The 21,059-nt window shown below is 49.3% G+C and overlaps 7 protein-coding genes across 8 annotated transcripts; 5 read left to right on the forward strand and 2 right to left on the reverse strand.

The window, feature by feature from the left end:
- The first annotated feature begins 346 nt into the window (after window positions 1-346).
- PV09_04457 (uncharacterized protein) lies at window positions 347-2,937 on the forward strand. The gene is made up of 5 exons (XM_016357802.1): window positions 347-1,342; window positions 1,394-1,488; window positions 1,539-2,095; window positions 2,161-2,254; window positions 2,312-2,937. The coding sequence occupies exons 1-5, from the start codon at window positions 701-703 to the stop codon at window positions 2,478-2,480; spliced, it is 1,557 nt and encodes a 518-aa protein (XP_016214594.1). The 5' UTR covers window positions 347-700; the 3' UTR covers window positions 2,481-2,937.
- Window positions 2,789-5,778, reverse strand: PV09_04458 (uncharacterized protein). Its single transcript, XM_016357803.1, has 2 exons — window positions 5,378-5,778; window positions 2,789-5,299 (listed from the first exon to the last, which is right to left on the reverse strand). The coding sequence occupies exons 1-2, from the start codon at window positions 5,681-5,683 to the stop codon at window positions 2,945-2,947; spliced, it is 2,661 nt and encodes an 886-aa protein (XP_016214595.1). The 5' UTR covers window positions 5,684-5,778; the 3' UTR covers window positions 2,789-2,944.
- A 158-nt stretch (window positions 5,779-5,936) lies between these two features.
- PV09_04459 (uncharacterized protein) lies at window positions 5,937-6,770 on the forward strand (the record flags this gene model as incomplete). Its single annotated transcript, XM_016357804.1, has 1 exon — window positions 5,937-6,770. The coding sequence occupies one exon, from the start codon at window positions 5,937-5,939 to the stop codon at window positions 6,768-6,770; it is 834 nt and encodes a 277-aa protein (XP_016214596.1).
- Window positions 6,771-7,160: 390 nt separating this feature from the next.
- Window positions 7,161-10,589, forward strand: PV09_04460 (uncharacterized protein; the record flags this gene model as incomplete). The annotated part of the gene is made up of 1 exon (XM_016357805.1): window positions 7,161-10,589. The coding sequence occupies one exon, from the start codon at window positions 7,161-7,163 to the stop codon at window positions 10,587-10,589; it is 3,429 nt and encodes a 1,142-aa protein (XP_016214597.1).
- Window positions 10,590-14,254: 3,665 nt separating this feature from the next.
- On the reverse strand, window positions 14,255-16,385 carry PV09_04461 (uncharacterized protein). Its single transcript, XM_016357806.1, has 2 exons — window positions 16,037-16,385; window positions 14,255-15,956 (listed from the first exon to the last, which is right to left on the reverse strand). Exons 1-2 carry the CDS (start codon window positions 16,336-16,338, stop codon window positions 14,531-14,533), a joined length of 1,728 nt encoding a protein of 575 aa, XP_016214598.1. The 5' UTR covers window positions 16,339-16,385; the 3' UTR covers window positions 14,255-14,530.
- Window positions 16,386-16,511: 126 nt separating this feature from the next.
- On the forward strand, window positions 16,512-18,468 carry PV09_04462 (uncharacterized protein). The gene is made up of 2 exons (XM_016357807.1): window positions 16,512-16,882; window positions 16,939-18,468. Exons 1-2 carry the CDS (start codon window positions 16,684-16,686, stop codon window positions 18,117-18,119), a joined length of 1,380 nt encoding a protein of 459 aa, XP_016214599.1. The 5' UTR covers window positions 16,512-16,683; the 3' UTR covers window positions 18,120-18,468.
- Window positions 18,469-18,887: 419 nt separating this feature from the next.
- On the forward strand, window positions 18,888-21,027 carry PV09_04463. Of its 2 annotated transcripts, XM_016357808.1 has the most exons (5): window positions 18,888-19,082; window positions 19,134-19,594; window positions 19,645-19,958; window positions 20,011-20,177; window positions 20,235-21,027. In XM_016357808.1, exons 2-5 carry the CDS (start codon window positions 19,207-19,209, stop codon window positions 20,701-20,703), a joined length of 1,338 nt encoding a protein of 445 aa, XP_016214600.1. In that variant the 5' UTR covers window positions 18,888-19,082; window positions 19,134-19,206; the 3' UTR covers window positions 20,704-21,027. The 2 variants fall into 2 exon arrangements, with proteins under 2 accessions (XP_016214600.1, XP_016214601.1); XM_016357809.1 differs by lacking the exon at window positions 18,888-19,082 and having other exon boundaries at window positions 19,110-19,594.
- The last annotated feature ends 32 nt before the right edge of the window (window positions 21,028-21,059 follow it).

Here is a 21,059-nt window from a genome sequence, read left to right on the forward strand (position 1 = left end):
GAATTTCGCTGTACAAGGTGGCAATCACCACCCTGCGCTCCTGGTGCGCAGGATGAGATGAGAACTGCACCCGCGCGACAGGTCGGCCTGGTTCTAGCGGCGGCGCTTCTAGAAAGATGCAAGATTATCGGCTGGCGACCGTCGAGTAGCAGCCATCGGCCCGAGACGAGCAAATCTGCGTTGAAAGCACAACATAGCTGCGCCAAGGGCAAAGCTTGCTCGAGATCCGGTCTAGTAATTGGTGCCGCTGCCGGAGTCAACTGCGGCTGGGAAGATCCGAGCTCCAGACGCATTGCATATCCTAACGGTATTAGGAGACGCCTCGTCATACCCTTGGTGACATGGCCATGCTCCAGACTCGCTCCAGACTATCCCAAAGTCTTGGAGGGCAGATGGTCATGACATCCAGTATCACGAAGGACTGCTCCACTTCTCAGAGAAATGGGTCTATATAATGTCCTGAACAGTCCACCTGTTGGACGATCCTCATCAGCAGTCTCAAGAGCGATCGTTCATCACGAGGCTCTTTAGTCGGTCTTTCATATTCGCCCCCCCCGACCATCTTCTGCCATTTTGCTTGATACCCCAATCTTCGAGAGCACTTTCCTCTCATCAACCAATTGGATTTGGTTTGCACTATTCATCAGTCTTTTTGTTGCTTGAACAACATCCCGAATCATTTCGCCCTTCATTTGCCATCATGGGTATCAGTTTCTTTGGCCTGAACGGTTCTCAAGAGCCCTCTATTGATGAGATCCACAAGCAGCAAGAGCGTCGTCCATCCGCCGTCGAGGCACTCTCCGTGTCTCGCAAGCGAAAGAGCGTCGCTGACAAGACGATCACTGGTGCTTCACAGATCACCACTCGTCAGTCCATCATCCCCGTCACCCTGGTCACCATCTTGTTCTTCTTGTGGGGCTTCGCCTACGGTCTTCTCGACGTCCTCAACTCTCGCTTCCAGGTTGCACTCGATATCACCAAGGGACAGTCGTCAGGTCTCCAAGCCAGCTATTTCGGCGCTTACTTCCTTGGTCCTTTGACGTATTCTGGATGGTTCGTCCGCAGATTTGGATACCGCTACACCTTCATCCTCGGCTTGCTCATCTACTGCGTGGGTGCGCTCATGTTTTGGCCATCCGCAGTGAAGCGATCCTTCCCAGGTTTCTGCGGTTCCATGTTCATCGTAGGCTCCGGCTTGTCCACGCTCGAAACGTCTGCCAACCCGTACATTGCTGTGTGCGGTCCACCAAGATGGTCAGAGTTCCGTCTTGAACTTTCCCAGTCCTTCCAAGCTGTCGGCTCTGTTGTTGCTCCAGTGCTTGCCTCGTACGTTATTTTCAAGGTAAGAGAAGTTTAGGAACGGAAAGATTGACGCGTCTGACTTCAAAACCAGAATGTTGGCACGGATGGAAAGTCTCTCTCTGCCGTCCAGTATGTGTACCTCGGCATCGCTTGCTTCGTCGCACTCCTGGCCGTTGTCTTTTACTTGTAAGTGGAGTGTACCCGTGCGATCGTAAACCATGGCTGATTCCTTGCAGTGCTCCACTTCCAGAAATCACCGACGCAGATATGGCCGATCAGGCAGAGATGACCACAGCGGCCACTGGCTACGAAGACAAGCCCCTCCGCAAGCAGTACACTCTCTTCTTCGGCGTAGCCGCCCAGTTCTCCTACGTTGGCGCCCAGGTTGCTATTGCCAGCTATTTCATCAACTATTTCGAACAGGCCCGTCCGGACCTCAGCACCATTGAGGCCCAACACAAGGGTGCGAACTTCTATGCCATCGCCCAAGCACTCTTTGCCATTGGCAGATTCTCCGCTGCAGCCTTGATGTACGTCACTAAGCCGCGCTATATCCTGCTTGCCTACCAGACCTTGATCATGGTCTTCATCGCCGCTGCTATCGGAACCAACACCGGGGGTGCCACATCTGCCAACTGGGGCGGTATTGCGATGCTCATGATCGTGCTCTTCTTCGAGTCTTGCATCTTCCCCACCATTTTCACGCTGTCTCTTCGTGGCTTGGGCCGACATACGAAGCGCGGCGCCTCCTTCCTGGTTTCTTCCGTCTGCGGCGGCGCCGTCGTTCCTGCAAGTAAGTTTGAGCCAGAGATTCGACAAAAATCATGAGAAACACGAGCTGACATATCCTGTCTCCAGTTCTTGGAAACGTCGCCGACAAGACCGGCACGCGCATCGCCATGGTGGTGCCTCTCTCATTCTTCGTAATTGCGTGGGCTTTCCCAATCTATCTGTCAGTCTTCCCATGACAACCCGCCTTACTCGACAAGGTGGCTAACATACTACGCAGGAACATCTACAAGGGCAAGGAGCTGGATGCGTACCGAGACAGCCATGTCGGCATCGAGGGTACCACCGCCGATCCCGACAGCCGCATTGGCTCCATCTCCGGTCCTGCGGGCCGCAACGCAAAGGATGTTGAGGCCGCTATCCACGAGGTCGGACACACCAAGTACTGAAAACGTCGATCTCAAACGGGGAAATCCTGTCGCTGCACAGCCAGACTCCTCTCACCCTCCGGGTTCTCACACCTGCTTCTTCTCTGTGAATTATTTCTTTGCGCCGCATGTACATATGGAGCGCGGCGAAGGCTTCAGGCGTAGACATTTGTGTGTTCAATCGATCTCTTCTGTGCTAGAGAGGCATTCTATCAGAGTCCTTCGATTCTTGTTTATACTTTTGGAACTACATTGTGGGGGCTTTGTCTCGAAAGGTTTATCTCAACCAATGTCACGTCAGCTCTCGTTTGAACATGAACGACAAACTTGCATGCATTTTGGGGGAGGGAGGAAATACGCAATGCTAACGTCTATTCAATCTAGAGAAAGTGTGTCCATCTTCAAAGGAAACGTCTTTCTTTCCCCGTTTATTATACTATCGTGAAGAGCCTGATATCTAGACTGCTGCAAAGATGGGAATGACTTCAAACTTTGAGTCTTTCCAACTTCTCGGCAGCGCGGTCAACCGCTATCTGCTCCCTCTCCAAAAGCTCCATGACTCCTTGAATCTTCGCCTTTCTAAATCCACTAGACACGTTACCCTTGCTTCCAACTCGCTTATTCTGGCCTTCGCCTTCCTCAAGACTCTCTTTCGCTTGTTTTGTCAGCGATGCGCTCAAAGTTGTGACCTCCATGATCCGGTCCATGAGCGCGGAAGATTTCACACCTCCTCTGGGGCTATACTCCCCGCTGTTCAATTTGCAGTCAAAGTCCTCCAGCTCCTTTTTGAAGGCCTTCTCTTTGTCGCTGAGTTGTTTTGTGGATATGCGAGAGAGACTGTTCTTGAGACGGTCGACCCGTTCCGCAAGATTCTTTTGCCTCTCCCTTGCCTCCGTGACGCGCAAATTCAACTTCACGACCTCACTTTGAAGACCACAGTCTTCACTTCCACCATTCTCGTCGTCGTCGCCTGTGACCCGCTCCACGATCTCCTTCAATTCTCGTACCCTTCTGATCTGCTCCAGTAGACTATCACGCAAGCGCTTGGTCTGTGTAAAGAGGCCGTTTGCGGCCTTATTTAGGCCCTCAAATTCTCCTTGAATGCGATGGTGAGTTGCTATCATTATTTCAAGTAGCGGCATACTCTCAAGGTCCACGTCTTCCATCAACAGTACAGCTGTTTTCCGGTCAGACGACTGTTCCCGAATAAACGTTGGCAGCACCGAGGGTCTCTCAAATGCTGGATCAGGACGATAGACGTCTCGAGGTTCGGCAAGGATGAGCTTGCGCTGGTAAGGTTCAAGAGAGTACGTCTCAATCGAATCGAGATCGTCAAACGAAATTTCAGCGTCGGCTAAGGTGGACAGATCGGAGTCTGATATATCCAGCTGCGCAGCCCAAGGCTCATTCGCACGAGTGGTTAAGATGAAATACCCAAGTCCGGAACGAGAAATGTGGCTGTCTGCAAATACAAGGCATGCGACTGGTGGGGGTGAACTGGAGCTGCTAGCAAGCCTAGGAAAGACAATGAGATGCTCGACTAGAGATTGAGCACTCTCAAGGAGCGTGTCCAGTCTGATGCTGCTGGTATTGTTGACATCGTCTTTTTCTGCGAGCTCGTTCAGTATGTTTCGGGTCCAGCGAGCAGCGGAGATATAATGTACGCCTGTGCTGCCGGTTACAAAAAAGGCGTGGGGGGAGACAATATCCGGGGTAATAGTTGAGAAATTCATCGAAATATTATCGTTTTGGGAGTTTAAGTGAATTATTTCGAAAAGATTCAAGGTGTGGTAATCCTCAGGGACAATTACACCACGATTTTTTGGCGTGGAAAATGGCGTTCCACGAGAGGGCACCCACTGCCCATCAATACCATCGAAATCAACCATTGTGAGGACCTGGTTGAGACTGGTCAAAACACAGACCAGTGACGATGAGCCTGGGAGTTCTTGGTCTTCATCGAATGCCTGCTCTTGTGGTGTCTCAAAGGGTGTCACGTAGATATCAACGAATTCCGAATCTTCCTCTAACTCCGGATCGATCTCAAATGGTCCCTGCAGCTTCGGTGCCGGTCCTGGGCGATGTGGTTTACAGTATATGTATCGTGTCTCGAACTCCGAGGCTCCTTGCGCAAGCATAGGCTCCTGCTCTTGCAGACTCGCCAGAAACTCGGCCTGAGCATCTGAGGTTAACAATTTCGTCTTATCCTCTTGGGCTTCCAGTTGTTTCGCAGCAACAAGGACAGACAACGATTCGATAAAGTCTGCTGCAGTCTCGAACCGCTTCGGAAGCAAGGGGCATAACGTGTATATATCACCACCTTTCGTCGCCAGCCACAGTGTCATTGAGTGCCACGGGTTCTCACCTTCAAAACCTCTGCCGCCAAAACATACGGCTGCAGGCTCTAGTTCTGCAGAGTCTGGAGTGAACCCTTTTGCGGACCCAAATTTAGAGGCACTAAAGTCTTGATCTGCAGACACTGCGTTTGCTAATTTTTTGAGATCGATAGCGGTGGAGGGTTGTTCGAAGGTCGAGCGATCGTCTTTACTGATCTCCCATAAGCGGACCACGGAGTCTGACGTGACCGTCACAAGACAACGGCCATACTCGCCAAGTGGATGCCACAACACAGACACGACGGCTGCCTCTTCGACGCAGTGAATTGTGGGTCCGAGATGGAAGCACTTCAGCTTGTACGTGCCAACATCTGTCTCGCGCAGATGACGAAGATCAGGAAGGATAGCAACATAAATCTGGTGGGAGCGAACGATGGCAAGAAACTCCCTTTCAGGCGAAACGACTAGCTGCGTGATGGTTCCAGAGCCGGGAACCTTAAGCGTCTGCAGTGTCTTTATTAGTTCCAAATTCTCTTCGAACAATCAAAGCACTCGTCGTGTCCTTATATATACGGTACGCACCCGATAGCCAGACTCCGCATCCCCTGCTTTATGGCCTGCTGTTTGTGAAGCTCTATTCCTCATTGCCTCAACCTCCTGGAAATCCTGCTTTAACGCCCCGAGATCTGCCCATCGCAGCTCATTTCCCGAAGCAACGAATATTTCGGATCCTCTTCCCTTGGCAATCGTTCTTAACGAGCCCGTAGGAGATGTGTCGGTGGCGCGGCTGCCGTGACCGTGCAGCTTGGAGCCTTGAAAACTGAAAAGATGATGGCCCGGCGAAGGCTCGACGAGCCATTCGGGCGTACGTTTGATGACTCGCGGCATATTCTTGTCTTCTACAGAGTGCTACCGCAAGATTGGAGGTGCAATGAAACGCATATTTTCTTAGTCATTGACGAAAAGCGCGCAGCCAAATGTTTATGGCGCGGTCTTCGACGAGTAACTGAACATAGTGAACACGAAGACAAGGCGCTGAGGCCAATATTTCTAAGGCACCAACAGCCTGAAGTCTACGTTTTGGCTGACAATTGCAATTAACCTGAATTAAAGCAGGACCGCTTGCTACAGAGACGTACAAATGCGCAAGCCAAACAAGCTCGGCAATATCGAGCTTTCGGATGGTTGGTCGTTCGTGACCCGCTCAAAGGGTGGGCGCCCTAGAAAAGACAAGACTCCATCAAGTCATGAGGCATCAGGACCAGACCTGCCAGCGTTAGCGGCAGATGTTTCGCGTATTACTGAAGAAATAGAGAGGAATCTCTCAAAATTCGAAGATTCATCATGCGCGGCGGCATTGGATACAGTTGTGGCGTCTTCTCAGCCGGGAAGCATGGAGACTGCGCTCTGCCTTGGCCTTGGGAGTCTTGGTCCAGAGCCCACAATGGCCACCAGACGCTCAATGACACAGTTCACCGTCTTCCTCTGGCTTCTCAAACATCTCTTCACCACTGGTGTCGACAACGATGTGAGGATCCTGGCAGTCGACCCATCCTTTACAAGCACGGACAAAGCTGTACTAGAACATTTTGGGGTTGCTACTGCTGCAAAGGCACTGCACAATCAATTCACTCCAAAGGATTGCTTTTTTTTCGCACCTTATCTACCTTGGCCTGTGTTAACCCTTGACTACCTTTCTCGAAACACAGAGAGACCAAAAGTAATTGTATGTCAGGACTTGAAATCCGTACGGGAGAACCTTGAGTTGCGAAGGCTGGAGATGGCAAGCGAAAGAGCTGTTATTAATATATACGGGAGAGATTGTACCCGGAAAGACGTGGATCTGGCCATTGATGTGTGTCAAGAAATGGTCGAGAAGTTCAACACCACTGCCTTTCCACCTTATGACAATTTCGCAGAGGCATTCCAAAATTTGGCAATCTACATGACAATGAAAACTGAAGAAGCCGAATGACAGCATCTAGCCAAAGGTGAACAAAGTCGTTGTCTCCTTGGATCACGACTGCGTTTCAAGGCACCAAGATTGAACGCATAAGAACATCTGGCCTTCTGCAGCACGCTTCTGCTAGCTGATGCTGAAGATTGGCGTTTATTCATTGTCAGTCGCGAGAGAAGTGGCAGAGGCATCGCATGTGTGTCCTTCCACAATCTCATAACATTTCCTTCGCTGCTGCCGATCCTGTGCTGGTCTGTACTGCACTTGAGCTGGTTGGCTAGGATACAGACCCAAATAAAACTGGATCATGAATTTCATGGATATTCCTCCTGTTATAGACTTTGACCCCCAAAGACAACTCGAGTTTGGACTCTTGGAGATCTCATCCGTTTCATAGACATTTCGGATATGAATTCCTATTCTATCTCCAATATCCAAAATTCAACAGCCAACCTCCGACGGGCTAGGTCAGCCAACTCGGTGTCAGTGCGTCGCCTTCCGTCACTCCTCGACCAAAGAGACCCGGATCCAGAAAGGAAACATGCTTTGCTGGCAGCTGCTGTTGCGTATGAGAGAGCGTGTTGCAGAAATAAGCATTCCTCCCAAGCCGAGCAAGTATCAGCTCAGCCCCGGCGGCGAAGAAGCAATCGAGCTGGCGGATTTGAAGGAGAAGGCAGTCACTTCCACTTCCATGAGCTCAAAAAGCCCAGGCGATGTCAGAGCAAGAGGATTTCGGACAATGAGGATCCCACGAATCATCACCCAAGGTCGAGGCGCGGCACGTTGAGCTCAACGAAATCTACCCTCAGCCTCACCTCACGATCAATCTCGACTCCCATGCGACTTGATCAGAAGGATCGCGAGGATTCACAATTCAAGAACCATCGTTCTTCCATCAGCGTCCACAAAGTGAGGATAGCTCGTTCCATGTGCTCATCCTCGTCATGTTGTCCCGAACATGCCATCGACAGCCTTCCTTTTGCTCCGACAACAGAAGCTTCATCGAAAACACAAACTTTAGAAGATGCCTTTGTTAAACACTCTGAAAAGGACTTTGAAATATCAGCCGATGTAGAGAGTGAGCCGGTCCCTCCAGCTGCTGCTGAACTCGAAAATGTTTCAGAACTCACATTACCACCGGCAATTTTTTCACTGGGAAAAGATCGTTCTTATGGTGTTAGGCGTCGTGCTTCCATGATTTTCATGCCATTCAAGAAGCGGAAATCAACAGTCACAGTCTCGAACTCGGCAAGAGTTTCATCTCCGAAGATAGAGCACAGTCATCCAAGCTTCGCGAACTCTGCAGAAACGCCTGGCGCAGCAAAATCACGCTTCCAGAACAAGCGAACTGTCAGTGAAGTTGCTATGATGGGTGCTATAGCAGCAAAGATTCGTTCAGTCTTAAGACGTGCGTCGTGTCCACAGCGCTCACTACCTATGCAACAGGTGAACGCCAGCCGTGCTTATTTTAAAACTGGCCTCGCGATTAGTGAGCAGTTCCCAGAAAATAGGGGCAATTTAAATCCGAAAAATAGTGATTCAGAAGCTGTTTCGACACCTCTTACGGAGCCACTGCTTGAAAGAAATCGCGGCTCTAGCTTTTCTCAAAGCGTAGTAAGCATTGGTACGAAGTCAAGAGTGACAAGCTGGGCGGATTCAACAATTGCTGGTAGCATTTTTGAAGCAGGTGATAGCGGGCACCTTGATGCCATCATGGAAGAATCGCGCGACTGGGCAGACTTGTTGGGCGAAGGCACCACACACTCGACTTTTGGTTCGATGCGTCTTATTGAAAGCCCTGACAAGGTTGATACGCCTGCCTTGGAGAATATAGAGCTCAAATTTGAAGGGTGTGACAATCGGGAAAGCAGAAGAACGAAGTCTTGTGCTTCTCTGAAATTGTCTCCCGGCGTTGATCTGGACCGTTTGCCTTCCCAGCTTAGACGGGCCAATGTGGTAACTAAACCAAACATCCAAGCTGTGGCACCTCACATCAATGGCGCGGACTCAACAAATTACGCAACAGAAGATGCATTCGCTATTTCGTCGAGATCAGACTTCAGTGGATCAGATCGTTCAGATTCTTCGGTTTTGCGTGATCGCAATTCTCCGAATGAAGCTCCAGCATTGTCAATTGCAGCACCTCCACCAACAGCTGAACAAATCGCGCATAGAGTCAGGCGATCAGAGCAGCGTTGGCATGAGCCACTTGATGGAAGTTGCTCCTTGTTCTTTCCCCGGTCACCGAAAGATCCTTCTCCAAAACGGTGTTCGCGACAGAATTTGTTACAATGCTATGGGAATGATAACGTTCAACAATCATGTGATGACAATGCGTCATTTGAGTATCATGATATTCAACCAGACCGGGCTACTGGTCTGATATCTCCAAGTGTCTACTCCGAAGACGACAATGATCGAAGCTTTTGTAACATCCATGAGCTCTCGGCCATGTCCACCGCCCCTCCCAATCCAGATTCTGGGACAGCAGTCATTCTTGCTAGTCAACAGGTTGCAAAATACAATGTAGGTTCTAAACAAAGGCCACGAAACAATCAGACACGTGAAACTAGCAGAGAGTGGAGAAATTGGCTGCACTCGGAAGTCCAAGATCTTGAATCACCACCCCCTAAGGATCTGCAGTTGAGTATGGAGCTTGTCATGCCCAACTCACAAAGTGGCCATCGAAAGGAACTTGCTCAAATTGGTCATGAAACAGGCGATGATGATGAAAAAGAAAAAGCAGAAGAAGGAAATCATGGTAGATGCACTGCAAATGCCGGCAAAAACATTGCCACGCAGCAAGGCATCGTATCGTCACAGAACAACAGCCCAGCCCTGAACCAAGTTCACAATGCTTCAGACTACAGCGGTCTTGACACTGCTACACTTACTCAATGTCAAGCCGAAAAAATTTTCTCAACCAGTAAAAGTATGAAAGAAGACAATATTGAAGGCTCGGACAATCACTCGGACCTTTCAAAAAGCAGCTTTAAAGCTCGAAAACTGCCATATCTTCTCGGCACAGAAGAGAGACCATCAAGCAGACTCTATGTTGATGAGAGAGAAAGCGTTGCTAGTCGGCCGTCGAGCCTCATGAATGATCGATTTCCGTTTCTTATCAACTCAAGACCGCAGTCAAGAACTTCTGTTCGCTCGTCTACTCCAGCGCAGAGCTTGCATAGTAAAGACAGCCATCTTAAATCAGCTCAAAAGATGCGGCCTCGTTCTGCGAGAAGAGACAGTAATAACAACCCAAGCCCAGCACCATTATATTCATTGAAAATATCCAGTCAAAGGCCGGTTCTTGAACGATGGACTTCTACAGCTATATGGGATCGTAGCCAGTCAAGTCTGGAAAATTTCGCGAGAAGCAAATCTGACGAGTTGCAAGTCTCCATGCCTGCTATTCTCGGTTCTGCTCACTTCACTTGCGCGTTGCGCAGCACACCTCAACGACCAACATCGGCTTTGAGTGGAATGGTGGGCGGGGATGACGCTATAGACCGCACAAAGCATATTTCCGTGCCTAGTCTAGAGACAGATCCTACTTTGGCGAGCATTATTCGAGGTCCATACCGCAGCTGTGTGACACCAACTGCGCCATACATACAAAAATCAGCTGTGAGCTCGGGAGCAGGGTTACCGTTGAAAGAGAATGCTATACCAAGAACACCTAAGAGAGTCCAAACTACCACGCCTACAAGCGGGCAACGCCTTGCCGAACAATTTTTGAATGCGCGAAAGTTTAGAGAAGATTTGAAAGTTGCGAGTCCGGGAGAAGGAAGTTGTACGAACGCTGTGGAATTGGACGACTTTAGCCCCGCGTTTTTGTAGGATAACAGCTGAGACAGGTGATTGTGGCAGAGATGGTTGCCATGCATTGGAGTCTCCATGAAGGTTCGCAGAGAGCAATCAGTGTGAATCGTCATTTCTTTCAATAGCAGTAGTGTGATAACGAATTAACTGGTTGACATGCTTAACCTGTTCTTTCACCTTCTTCACACTTTATCACGTTATTGTCTGTCGAGACGCTGACAAAATGTCTTGCAATTCAAAGAGACTGTCACTGACGATCTTCGCTGCATCTCACAACAGAGGCAGGGTCCGTTGGTTTCTTCTCCTTTTGGCACGGGAGAGCAGAAAACGAAATGAGAGACGCACCTTGAGTATTGTAGAACGGATTTCTTCAGAACGGAGCGTCCGACATTCAGTGCTTCTTTTTCGTTATCGAATTCGCAGATGAATAAGCTCGTATACACTGCTATCTGTTTGATGCGGCTGCTCCGTTTCTAGGCAGTGCAAACATGTCCATGCACAAAGCCTTGTGTGGTTGGTCTTCATTCCCAAACGGCTATACCGTTCCGGAATACTGTCCGTTGAAAATATGCAATATTAGCGTTAATTTTTCACTATTAAGCCTCAAGCGTGTGCAACAGCTAGGATGCGGCTTTTTCTTAAGCGAGTTGTGATCCTCAGCTGCGGCTGATGACATCGTAATTGGACGAGAGTGCCTTTCACGGCGCCGAGAAGAAACATCCGCCCGGAAAAGACTACCCTGCAACCGCACGATGAGAAATCTTTCTACATCTTGTGTGTCTGGAGAAGAGCGTTAAGAGATGGAATCCGCTGAAAATTACGGCGCCTGTTCCGGTGTTCGTGGAAGGGCAGAGCCACTGGACTACAATGTTTGAGCGGGACGTTACGCAATGGTTGATCCGAAACTCGTAGTTTGGTATGCTTAGCTTTGAGGAACCGCTTTCAAAGAGTTTTGATGTGCATACACATGCTGCGGCTGAGAAAGGCTGCAGCATCGACCAACTTATGCCCTATCGCTTATGGACAAGTCTCTAGCAAAATCAGCCGCCTTGTGGAACTCAACCTAGAGATGCTAGATGATTGGTTCGCTCGTAAAGCGCAAGAGACGATCAGTCTAAGAAATCCAGCTTTTATATATTTGTAAGGACTGAAGTCTATGATTCTTTTGTCCCCACCGTCGTCGTTCTCATGTTCGGACCCTTATTTGACTAACGCCCAGGTCGAGATGACTCCAACGCCTTCTCAAAGTGATGTTGAAGCAGTAGTTGAGAAAGATCCTACTCTACGACTTGGTGAAGTTTCCCCGGGCGATGGAGTCGAAAACAATGCTCCTCACCCACGAGAAGGATGGCCATCATGGAAATGGTTTTCGATCCTCCTTGGCCTATATACCGGCGCTTTCCTTTACGGACTTGACACCACGATCTCCGCTGATGTCCAAGGTCCTGTTTATGAGACATTCAAGAGGATTGAAGACCTTCCCTGGTTTGGACTTGGATTTCCAATGGCTTCAGTAGCTGTTATTCTGCTCTTCGGTAAGGCTAGTCATAAAACCAATTAAGGGCTGTGCTAAGTACAATTAATAGGAAAGGGCTATACCATGTTCGATGTGAAGGTGCTATTGCTTTCCAGCTTGTTTGTGTTTGAAGTAGGAAGTGCCGTGTGCGGATCAGCACCAAGTTCGGCGGCCTTGATAGTGGGACGTGTCATTGCCGGAGCAGGCGGTGCCGGCATGTATATGGGCGCACTAACTTATGTTTCAATCTATTCGTCACATGAAGAAGCTGTGATTTACAATGCCTTGGCAGGCTTGTTCTGGGGGATCGGCACTATTGTTGGACCGGTCATTGGTGGTGCTTTTTCAGACAGTTCTGCCACATGGCGATGGGTAAGTTAATTCAACAGTTAGATCGATCGTCCTGAACTGATTCAAATTGATACAGGCCTTTTATATCAACCTCCCACTTGCTGGAGTACTCTCCCCCCTATACCTCCTTGTTTTTCCGCGGCGCGACCCTCGACCCGACTTGACTTTCTCAGAGAAGCTCGCTACGTTCGACTGGGTTGGTGGTATCCTAAACGGGGCGGTCCTCGTTATCTTTATGATCGTCGTCAGTTTCAGCGGTTCAGTCTATGCTTGGGATTCAGCCTCCGCCATCGCCCTTTGGGTTGTGTTTGCGGTGTGTCTTGTTGCATACGTCGTACAGCAATATTTTGCAATTCTTACCACAAAGGAGAACCGTATTTTTCCAATTCATTTTCTCAGGTCCAGGACGTTAGTTCTCCTCTACATCGCCACCGCTGCCATTGCGGCAGCTTATGAAATTACTTTATATTATATTCCGCTTTACTTCCAATTTACTCGAGGAGATTCCGCGATGAAGGCAGCTCTACGTTTGCTCCCAATGATCTGCGTTTTCATCCTTTTCATAATGATAGCGGGCGCATCTTTACCTATGGTTGGACGGTACAACCTGTACTACATCATTGCTGGATCATTCGCCTTAATCGGGGGCTCATTGATGTTTACTGTTGATGCCTATACTAGTCCATCCAAAGTATACGGTTATGAGGTGCTTATTGCGGCTGGGTGTGGTCTCATCTTCCAAAACGGTTACGCCGTTGCAACAGCCAAGGTATCCAAGAAGGATGAGTCCAACGCATTGGGCTTTATAAACGTCGCGCAGATCGGTACCATGGCATTTGGTCTTTCCATTGCCGGATGTTTGTTCCAAAATCTCGGCTTCAAATCTCTAAAGAAGGAATTTGCAAGTTTTGGATATCCCGATGATTATGTCAGGTCTGCACTCGCTGGGCGTATTTCCCCCGTTTTCGAATCTGCAAATGAGGATGTCATCCGTATTGCTGTTCAAAGCGTTGCTGGTACGATTCAGAAACTGTTTGGCATGGTAATCTCAGCGTCTGCAATAGTCTTGGTTGCCGGTGTATTACTACCCTTTGAGAAACTAGATCTCAATGTAGTCGCTGGCGGATGAAAGAATTTAGAGTATCTAGAGTAGATATGCATCCTAATTTATTGATGAATTAATCTCGATCGTACAGTGCAGTCGAGTATTACATATCTTTTTTTCATCAACCTTGATTCTGTGAGGGGAAAAATTCTCTGTACTTTATGACTGCTCTTGTCCTTAATGTCGTGCCGGATGAAAACTGCTATGTTCAACAGATTTAAACTGAAGACTTGTAAGAAGGTCTTTGCTAGTTCCGTTCTGTCATAACTCGCGTTTGACAACTGAAGTGACGTCCACGTGGTTGCTCAGCCAGTTGGCCACAATACACTCAACTTCCATACCCAGGCCAAAAATTCGGCATTCAGACGGCCGAATAGCAATTGATACCTGGAATTTCGAGTTGGTTATCTAAACATATTCACAGATGACGGTGCAAAAATGCCAGTAGAATGCTCGAAGGCTTAGGATCCCAATCGATTTCCATGTCTAAGTAGTAAAAAACATGTGAAATTAAAGAACTATACTTGAACGTAGTGCCCTTTTTAGTGGGCATACAAAATTTGGTAATCTGCTGAATATATGTAAACTGCAGTCACTAAACAGCATAACCACTGAAGGTTTAGAAGTGCACCGGTAATAGCTGAGCGCCGAAACAAAATCGAGTTGAAAGTACACTAGAACTTAGTACTTAATGTATTGATAGGCTTGAGCCATACGGCCATATTGGGTGTAAGATTGCTCAGCGTGTAACAGAAATCGGTCAAAACAAAAAAGTGTTCTTGTACATTCCTCTTTCAACTGTTTGTCGATTTATAGAATAAGCGCATTGCCGGAGCCAATGAGCTCTCATGCTGCTGCAATTAATGGAAGCTCTTTAATCTAGAACCTAAGACATGCTGCGAATTCATGAAGGCTGGGATTGGATAATTGAGCAATTGATGGGGAATCCGCAGTTTTCGGAAAGGCAAAACATGCTCCATAGTGCGATTACATCCTGAAGACTCCAAATTTGGTCTCTCTTTCCTCCACACTTCCTCCATTCACTGTTCTCAGGCCCATGCCCACGTAGTCCCTCGTTAGTGCTGGTTCGATGATACCATCATCCCATAACCTTGCTGAGCCAAACAGGGCCTCACTCTCCTTTTCTATCCTTTCCCTAAGTCCTTCGTCTTTACGTCCGACGGCTTCCATCACAGCGCTGAGCTGCTCCGGACCCATCACACTCGTCTTGGCATTGGGCCAAGTCCACAGCATGCGGGGACTGTATGCCCGACCACACATTCCATAATTTCCCGCTCCGGCAGAAGAGCCGAAAACTACGGTAAACTTGGGAACATTAGCGCAAGCAACGGCTGTCACGAGTTTTGCGCCATTCTTGGCTATACCACCAGCCTCACTGTCGCGGCCAACCATAAAACCAGAGATATTTTGTAGGAACAGTAGCGGAATGTTGCGCGCAGCGCAGAGCTGTATGAAGTGTGCACCTTTCAGTGATGAAGGTGAAAAGAGGATTCCGTTGTTGGCAAGAATTCCGACTTGTTGGCCTTGAATATGTGCAAACCCTGTGACTAGTGTTGGACCATAATCCTTCTTAAATTCAGAAAACTCTGAGCCATCGACTATGCGCGCAATGACTTCGTGCGCAGGAATCTGACGACGCAAGTTGGTTCCTACTATACCGCCTAGTTCTTGGGGATCGTACAGCGGCTCTTTCCAGGGTTTTGTGTACACCTTACCCTCTGTGTCGAGGGACCCGACGGAAACAGCTTTGCCTTTTGGCCAGTTGTAGTTCAAAACGCATCGACGGGCAAGGACAAGGGCGTGCGCATCGTCAACGGCGAGGTAGTCCGTCACACCAGATATTTCAGAATGCAGCCTACCCCCGCCAAGCTCTTCCGCCGATATTTCCTCGCCAGTGGCAGCCTTGACCAAAGGTGGGCCGGCCAGAAAGATGTGACCCTGCTTGTCCACAATGATACTTTCGTCACTCATGCTAGGGACGTAGGCTCCGCCTGCAGTGCAAGGGCCCATAACTACACTGAGCTGGGGGATGCCCTCGCCGCTCATACGAGCCTGATTGAAGAATATGCGACCAAAATGATCGCGATCAGGGAATACATCAGCTTGATGGGGTAAATTGGCTCCTCCGCTGTCGACAAGGTATATGCACGGGAGTCTATTCTGGTGTGCGATCTCCTGGGCACGCAGGTGCTTCTTCACGGTTATGGGATAGTAAGTACCACCTTTGACGGTAGAGTCGTTCGCAATTATCATGCATGTTACGCCGCTCACTGTACCGATGCCAGTGAGGATACCACCGCTGGGTACGTCCTCGCCCTGGTAGAGATTATGGCCGGCGAAGGGAGATAATTCGAGAAAAGACGTTCCCGGGTCGATGAGAGCGGTGATGCGACTGTGTCACGAACGAGAAGATTAATCACCAATGAACGAACATAAAACATGGTATCAGCCAAACAGATGGTATTGACTTACTCCCGGGGCAGCATCTTTCCTCGCTGCACATGCTTTTCTCGCGCTTTCTGCGGACCGCCCTGAGAGAGGCGTTCTCGCAGCTCCTTCATCTTCGCGACAACCTCCGCCATCGCTGCCGCATTCTCCTTGAAATCTGCACTTGACGTATCCACCGATGAGCGTAGCACCGAAATCTGACCTGCATGGTGCGAATGCGTGTGTGTAGCAATTGCGCGTCTGCAGTGCGGAGGCTGTGTGCGCTTTCGCTTCAGTGCTGCACCCGCGGATCGAAGCATTGTATGTCTAGGAACTGAAGAAGCCATGGTGTCAGGATTGTGTGTTCCCAAGGACACAAGATGAGATGGTGTTTTGAGCAGTGTGGTAGCCCTTGTGGTGAAGTTCAGCTGAGCCGACGGAAGCCGCGTCTGGCCGGCGGCTGTTCTCGCGCATCGACGCGGATGTTACGTGACCATCTCCGCCTGTACTCCACACTCCACACTTTCTCCCTTTCACAGCGACTTGCGCCCCTGTGGACTGAAATTTTTCTACCTGTCTGCATTTTTTTAACGCAAGCTGTGCCAGTGTGCTGTGTGTTCAAGACTGCTTCTTGACTCTGTTGTCTGCCATTCTCCCCGCGTAACTTTAGGTCAATCAATTGACGCTTCATTATGTCGAGACCGGCCGTGTCACGAGCTTTCGCTCGATGCATAAGGCAGTCCAAACGACCAAGAATTTCTCATGGTATCCCATTCATGGCTGTTCATAGCCATGGGCGGAGAAACGCATCTTCAAAACATCCGAAAGGTTTCGTCCCTCCGACGCAAGAAGATCTATTAGAGCTTCGAGAGCGTGTCAGACTATTCACAAGTATGTTAGTATGCTTTGGATATCCCTCAAATCATTCGACTAATCATCCTTCACAGAGCGCGAAATCCCGGAGGAGTTTGCGCAAAAGGTCGATCATACAAATGAGTTTCCTCCAGAAATGTGGCAGAAACTCGGGGAAGCAGGCTTCTTGGGTCCGACTGCCGATGAGGAGTATGGAGGACTTGGCATGGGATACCAAGCCCACTGCGTGATCATGGAGGAAATGTCACGGGCGTCTGGATCCATTGCACTCTCGTATGCAGCCCACTCTCAACTTTGCGTCAACCAACTGCAGCTCAACGCCACGCCTGAGCAGAAAGATAAATATCTGAGAAAGTTGACTACAGGTGAACACGTAGGCGCGCTGGCTATGAGCGAGCACTCTGCCGGGAGCGACGTTGTGAGCATGAAAATGACCGCGAAGGAAGTGGACGGTGGTTATCTCCTCAATGGAACCAAAATGTGGATTACGAACGGGCCAGACGCGCACACCATCGTTGTCTACGCAAAGACAGACGTGAATGCTGGCTCAAAGGGAATCACGGCATTCATTGTTGACACAACCGAGGCAAAAGGCTTCAGCGTGGCGCGAAAGCTCGACAAGCTCGGTATGCGAGGCAGCAATACCGGTGAACTCATTTTTGAGGATGTATTCGTGCCGAAGGAGAACGTTCTTGGAAAGGTAGGCAAGGGCGTCAAGGTGCTAATGGAAGGACTCGATCTCGAGAGACTGGTGTTGAGTGCGGGGCCATTGGGATTAATGAGGGCAGCCTTGGATCTGGCGCTACCATACACACATACGAGGAAGCAGTTCGGAGAGCCAATTGCACATAATCAGCTGCTGCAAGGGAAACTGGCAGACATGTACACAAAATATCTCTCGAGCGCTGCCATGACGTATTCAATTGCAGCCGCGGTCGATAATGGCGTGCCCTCGCACTTCGCATCAGCCCCAAGCTTGTTTGAAGATGCGGATCTCGGGACTGATTCGCTTGATAGAGATCCAATTGTAAAAACTCAGGACTGCGCTGGGGCGATCCTGTATGCGGCAGAACGCGCGACAGAATGCGCGCTTGATGCGATTCAGTGCTTGGGCGGCACCGGCTATGTCAACGAGGTTTCCGCGGGACGACTGCTACGGGATGCCAAGTTGTACGAGATCGGCGCGGGCACGAGCGAGATCAGGAGGATGGTCATTGGAAGAGCGTTCAATCGAATGTATAAGCAAAAGATCTAATGACCTGGGGATTTGAGAGCCGCAGTATCTCTAATGTACCTTCTGTCGATGCAGTGCATCTTAGAGGACATGGAAAAGTCCGCGTCGATGTCAAAGCGTGCGGGAATATAGAAGCACGCATGGTGGCTGGGAAAGTGATGTGCAAGATAATGAAAGAGTGAAAAGTCTTGCGAAATGCATTTTCCAAATCGGAACCTGGACCTAGTACACAGAGGCGCAACATAACGTGCAAGCCTGTAGCTTCAATTAAGTCCAGGCGTTGGTAGAGTCGATATCAATCCACGTAGGGCCGTTTAAATGTGCCAAGTCAAGAGTGAGCTTTTGCTGACCATGCATGATTCCACATTTTCCTCTCTTAGAAACAAAGGAAAACAACCCTAACGCAAAATATAAGAACTCCTCGAAATCTCCCCAAATTCGGCGACCTTGGACTACATTCAGACTTCACATGGTAGGAGCGGGCTCGTCGATTCAAGTGAGCTGGAACAATGCACAGCTTCATGCGAGAATACGCCGCTCACATGTAGCGGCCAGCATGGCCCTCGTGTATCGCTTGGATTTCATTGAACATGCTTAAAGCTCATAAAGTAGGAGACAAGAAAAGTTTGTGGAATCTTTTCTCACCGGAGTTGAAATTGGACCCGTCGATAAAATCAGGAATCCGCTCTCAACGTTTACTGCAAATCCCGTCACACCATCATCACGTTTTGGCATCTTCCGTCTCCGCAGCAGTGGTTTCCATCATCTGAAATCGAATCGCTAAATCATCAGGCACATGCGCTATTCTTGGCTTAAAGCTGTGGGTTTGGTCCCCGCATCATGCAACTCTCACGAGGAGCTCCCGAGCAATCGATACCACTCACGGCCTGCAAGTGCGACAAGCAAAGCTACAGACCGGTCAATGCAAGGGTAAAGCTCTTCTGTAGGGATGAGGAAGTATCTCATTGGCGCTCGTATACTGATGTGCGTCTTCAGCTAACAGGCCTACTGGGGTCTAGACTGACGCGAAATCAGATATGAATTGAACCACGCCCTCCGCTTCTCTCTGGACGAAACATTCTGCGCCTCTCGACGCTCTTGACGTAAGATGGCACTGCCAGCTGAACCGTCAAGCGGTCGAGTGCAAGCAGCTCCGCAGGCATGCGGATTGCGAAGACGCTATCTTCAGGATGAGAACCTGCGCCGTTCTCGGCGCATCAACACAGTTGTGCCCTTCTCTTTGGACGCCAGAGTGTGTAGAGCAAACAGCGGACCTGATATCGAGTGGAATCCCTGCTACCAAACGTACTTGGATCGTGTCGATCGCCTCTCAAAGTTCAGAAGCACGAGACCCACCAGTGTTCCCGCTGGGTTTCCTAGCGAAGTGAAAGCTCCTTGGGTTTGGTCAGGGTCCGACATTGCAGACGACAATTACATTGTGCGACTCTCCTGCGACGAAATTCTAGAGATAGAGCAATCTCTGGCGAATTTTAAAAGTATTGTGAACGGGATATCCTGATTTCCTTTCGGCTTGCTAATTAAGCAGAGAAATATGAGGGCTACCTTGAGCTCGACGAGGTCACCCCACTGACATTCCCATTGCCTCGTCTTGAAAGACGATTGAGAGCGATCGCCCATACTCTGCATTCGGGCATTGGCTTTGCCGTACTTCGTGGACTAGACCCTCAAAAATATTCGGCTTCGGACAATGTGATCATATACCTCGGGGTAACCAGTTATATCGCCGAGCGTCGAGGCTGTCAAGACTCTAGTGGTAACATGCTCATACATGTCAAGGATCTTGGTGACAGCATACCTGACTCGGAATTGAGGCAGTCGCCTTACGCGCATAATGCACAAGTAGGCCTGGATGAACAGAGCTCTGCCGTATCAATCCGACTAACAATGCTAGCCATTTCACAATGACGTATGTGATATCCTAGCTATGTACGTTCAAAACCAAGCTATCGATGGTGGTGAGAGTCATATCGCGTCTTGCGCAAAGGTCTACAACGAGATCGCAGCGTCGCGGCCAGATGTGATTCATACTCTTGCGGAACCCAATTGGATTTTCGACAAGTAAGTTGAAAAAGAAAAACGCTCAAACCTTGCATTCGAGTACTAATTCATCTCGAGACATCGCACTCCGGCTTTCTGGAACACCCGAGCACTTTTGTTCAATTTTGAAGGAAACGGACCCGGCTTTTGTTTCTCTCGACGTCCTATCACTGGTTCGCCGACTTCACCTAGAAGTCCGGACGTTCCACCGATGACTGAAGTGCAAGCCGAAGCGATTGATATGGTGCATTTCACCGCAATGAAGCACAAGCTCACCATGCGATTAGAGCGGGGAGATATCCAGCTCATCAACAATCTTGCAATCCAGCATGCAAGAAGCGCCTTCAGAGACGGCCACGACCAGCGGCGGCATATCATCAGGCTGTGGTTGAGGAACGAGGAACTAGCATGGAAAACGCCCGAAGGCCTCAAGCAAACGTGGTTCGAAAAGTACGGAGACTCGGAAAGGCGAAAAGTTGCACGCTGGAACATTTTCCCAGGAGCGTCCAGAGAACGCGTGCTGTTTCGCAGCGATAGCTGCACTTAAAGCAGACTGTGTCTTTGGCACCGGCTAAACTGCGATATGGGCCTCTGAATCAATAAACCTTATTTTCGCCCTAGAAAATTAACCCCCTACAGCGCTTCCGCGCGACTAGTGGAAATTGCGACCTGCAGCAAAGAGCACCGTTGACTGCTTCACTCCGTGGACTTTTCTGCGTATGATATGCTCATAGGGAAATTCTTAATCGGTGAACAACACATGCACTTGACTTTTTCAGGCGTAAATGTCAGTTGATGTTAGTCAATCAGTTGAACTAGTTGAATTGTTCAGAAAATTTTAATGTGCACAAGTTACATTTGCAAATTAGAACCCAAAAACAATTTTACATTCATTCTGCGTTG

The sequence above is a fragment of the Verruconis gallopava genome (genome assembly GCF_000836295.1).
Source record: "Verruconis gallopava strain CBS 43764 unplaced genomic scaffold supercont1.12, whole genome shotgun sequence".
Classification (NCBI taxonomy): domain Eukaryota; kingdom Fungi; phylum Ascomycota; class Dothideomycetes; order Venturiales; family Sympoventuriaceae; genus Verruconis; species Verruconis gallopava.

Coding starts and splice junctions, on each gene's coding strand:
- PV09_04457 (XM_016357802.1), top strand. CDS start 701: ATGGGTATCAGTTTCTTTGGCCTGAACGGTTCTCAAGAGCCCTCTATT. Junction 1,343..1,393: donor CCTCGTACGTTATTTTCAAG/GTAAGAGAAGTT, acceptor CTTCAAAACCAG/AATGTTGGCACGGATGGAAA. Junction 2,255..2,311: donor TGGGCTTTCCCAATCTATCT/GTCAGTCTTCCC, acceptor CATACTACGCAG/GAACATCTACAAGGGCAAGG.
- PV09_04458 (XM_016357803.1), bottom strand. CDS start 5,683: ATGCCGCGAGTCATCAAACGTACGCCCGAATGGCTCGTCGAGCCTTCG. Junction 5,300..5,377: donor ATGCGGAGTCTGGCTATCGG/GTGCGTACCGTA, acceptor AAGACACTGCAG/ACGCTTAAGGTTCCCGGCTC.
- PV09_04461 (XM_016357806.1), bottom strand. CDS start 16,338: ATGGCTTCTTCAGTTCCTAGACATACAATGCTTCGATCCGCGGGTGCA. Junction 15,957..16,036: donor GGAAAGATGCTGCCCCGGGA/GTAAGTCAATAC, acceptor TTCGTGACACAG/TCGCATCACCGCTCTCATCG.
- PV09_04462 (XM_016357807.1), top strand. CDS start 16,684: ATGTCGAGACCGGCCGTGTCACGAGCTTTCGCTCGATGCATAAGGCAG. Junction 16,883..16,938: donor GCGTGTCAGACTATTCACAA/GTATGTTAGTAT, acceptor CATCCTTCACAG/AGCGCGAAATCCCGGAGGAG.
- PV09_04463 (XM_016357808.1), top strand. CDS start 19,207: ATGGCACTGCCAGCTGAACCGTCAAGCGGTCGAGTGCAAGCAGCTCCG. Junction 19,959..20,010: donor CTTACGCGCATAATGCACAA/GTAGGCCTGGAT, acceptor TAACAATGCTAG/CCATTTCACAATGACGTATG. Junction 20,178..20,234: donor CCCAATTGGATTTTCGACAA/GTAAGTTGAAAA, acceptor ATTCATCTCGAG/ACATCGCACTCCGGCTTTCT.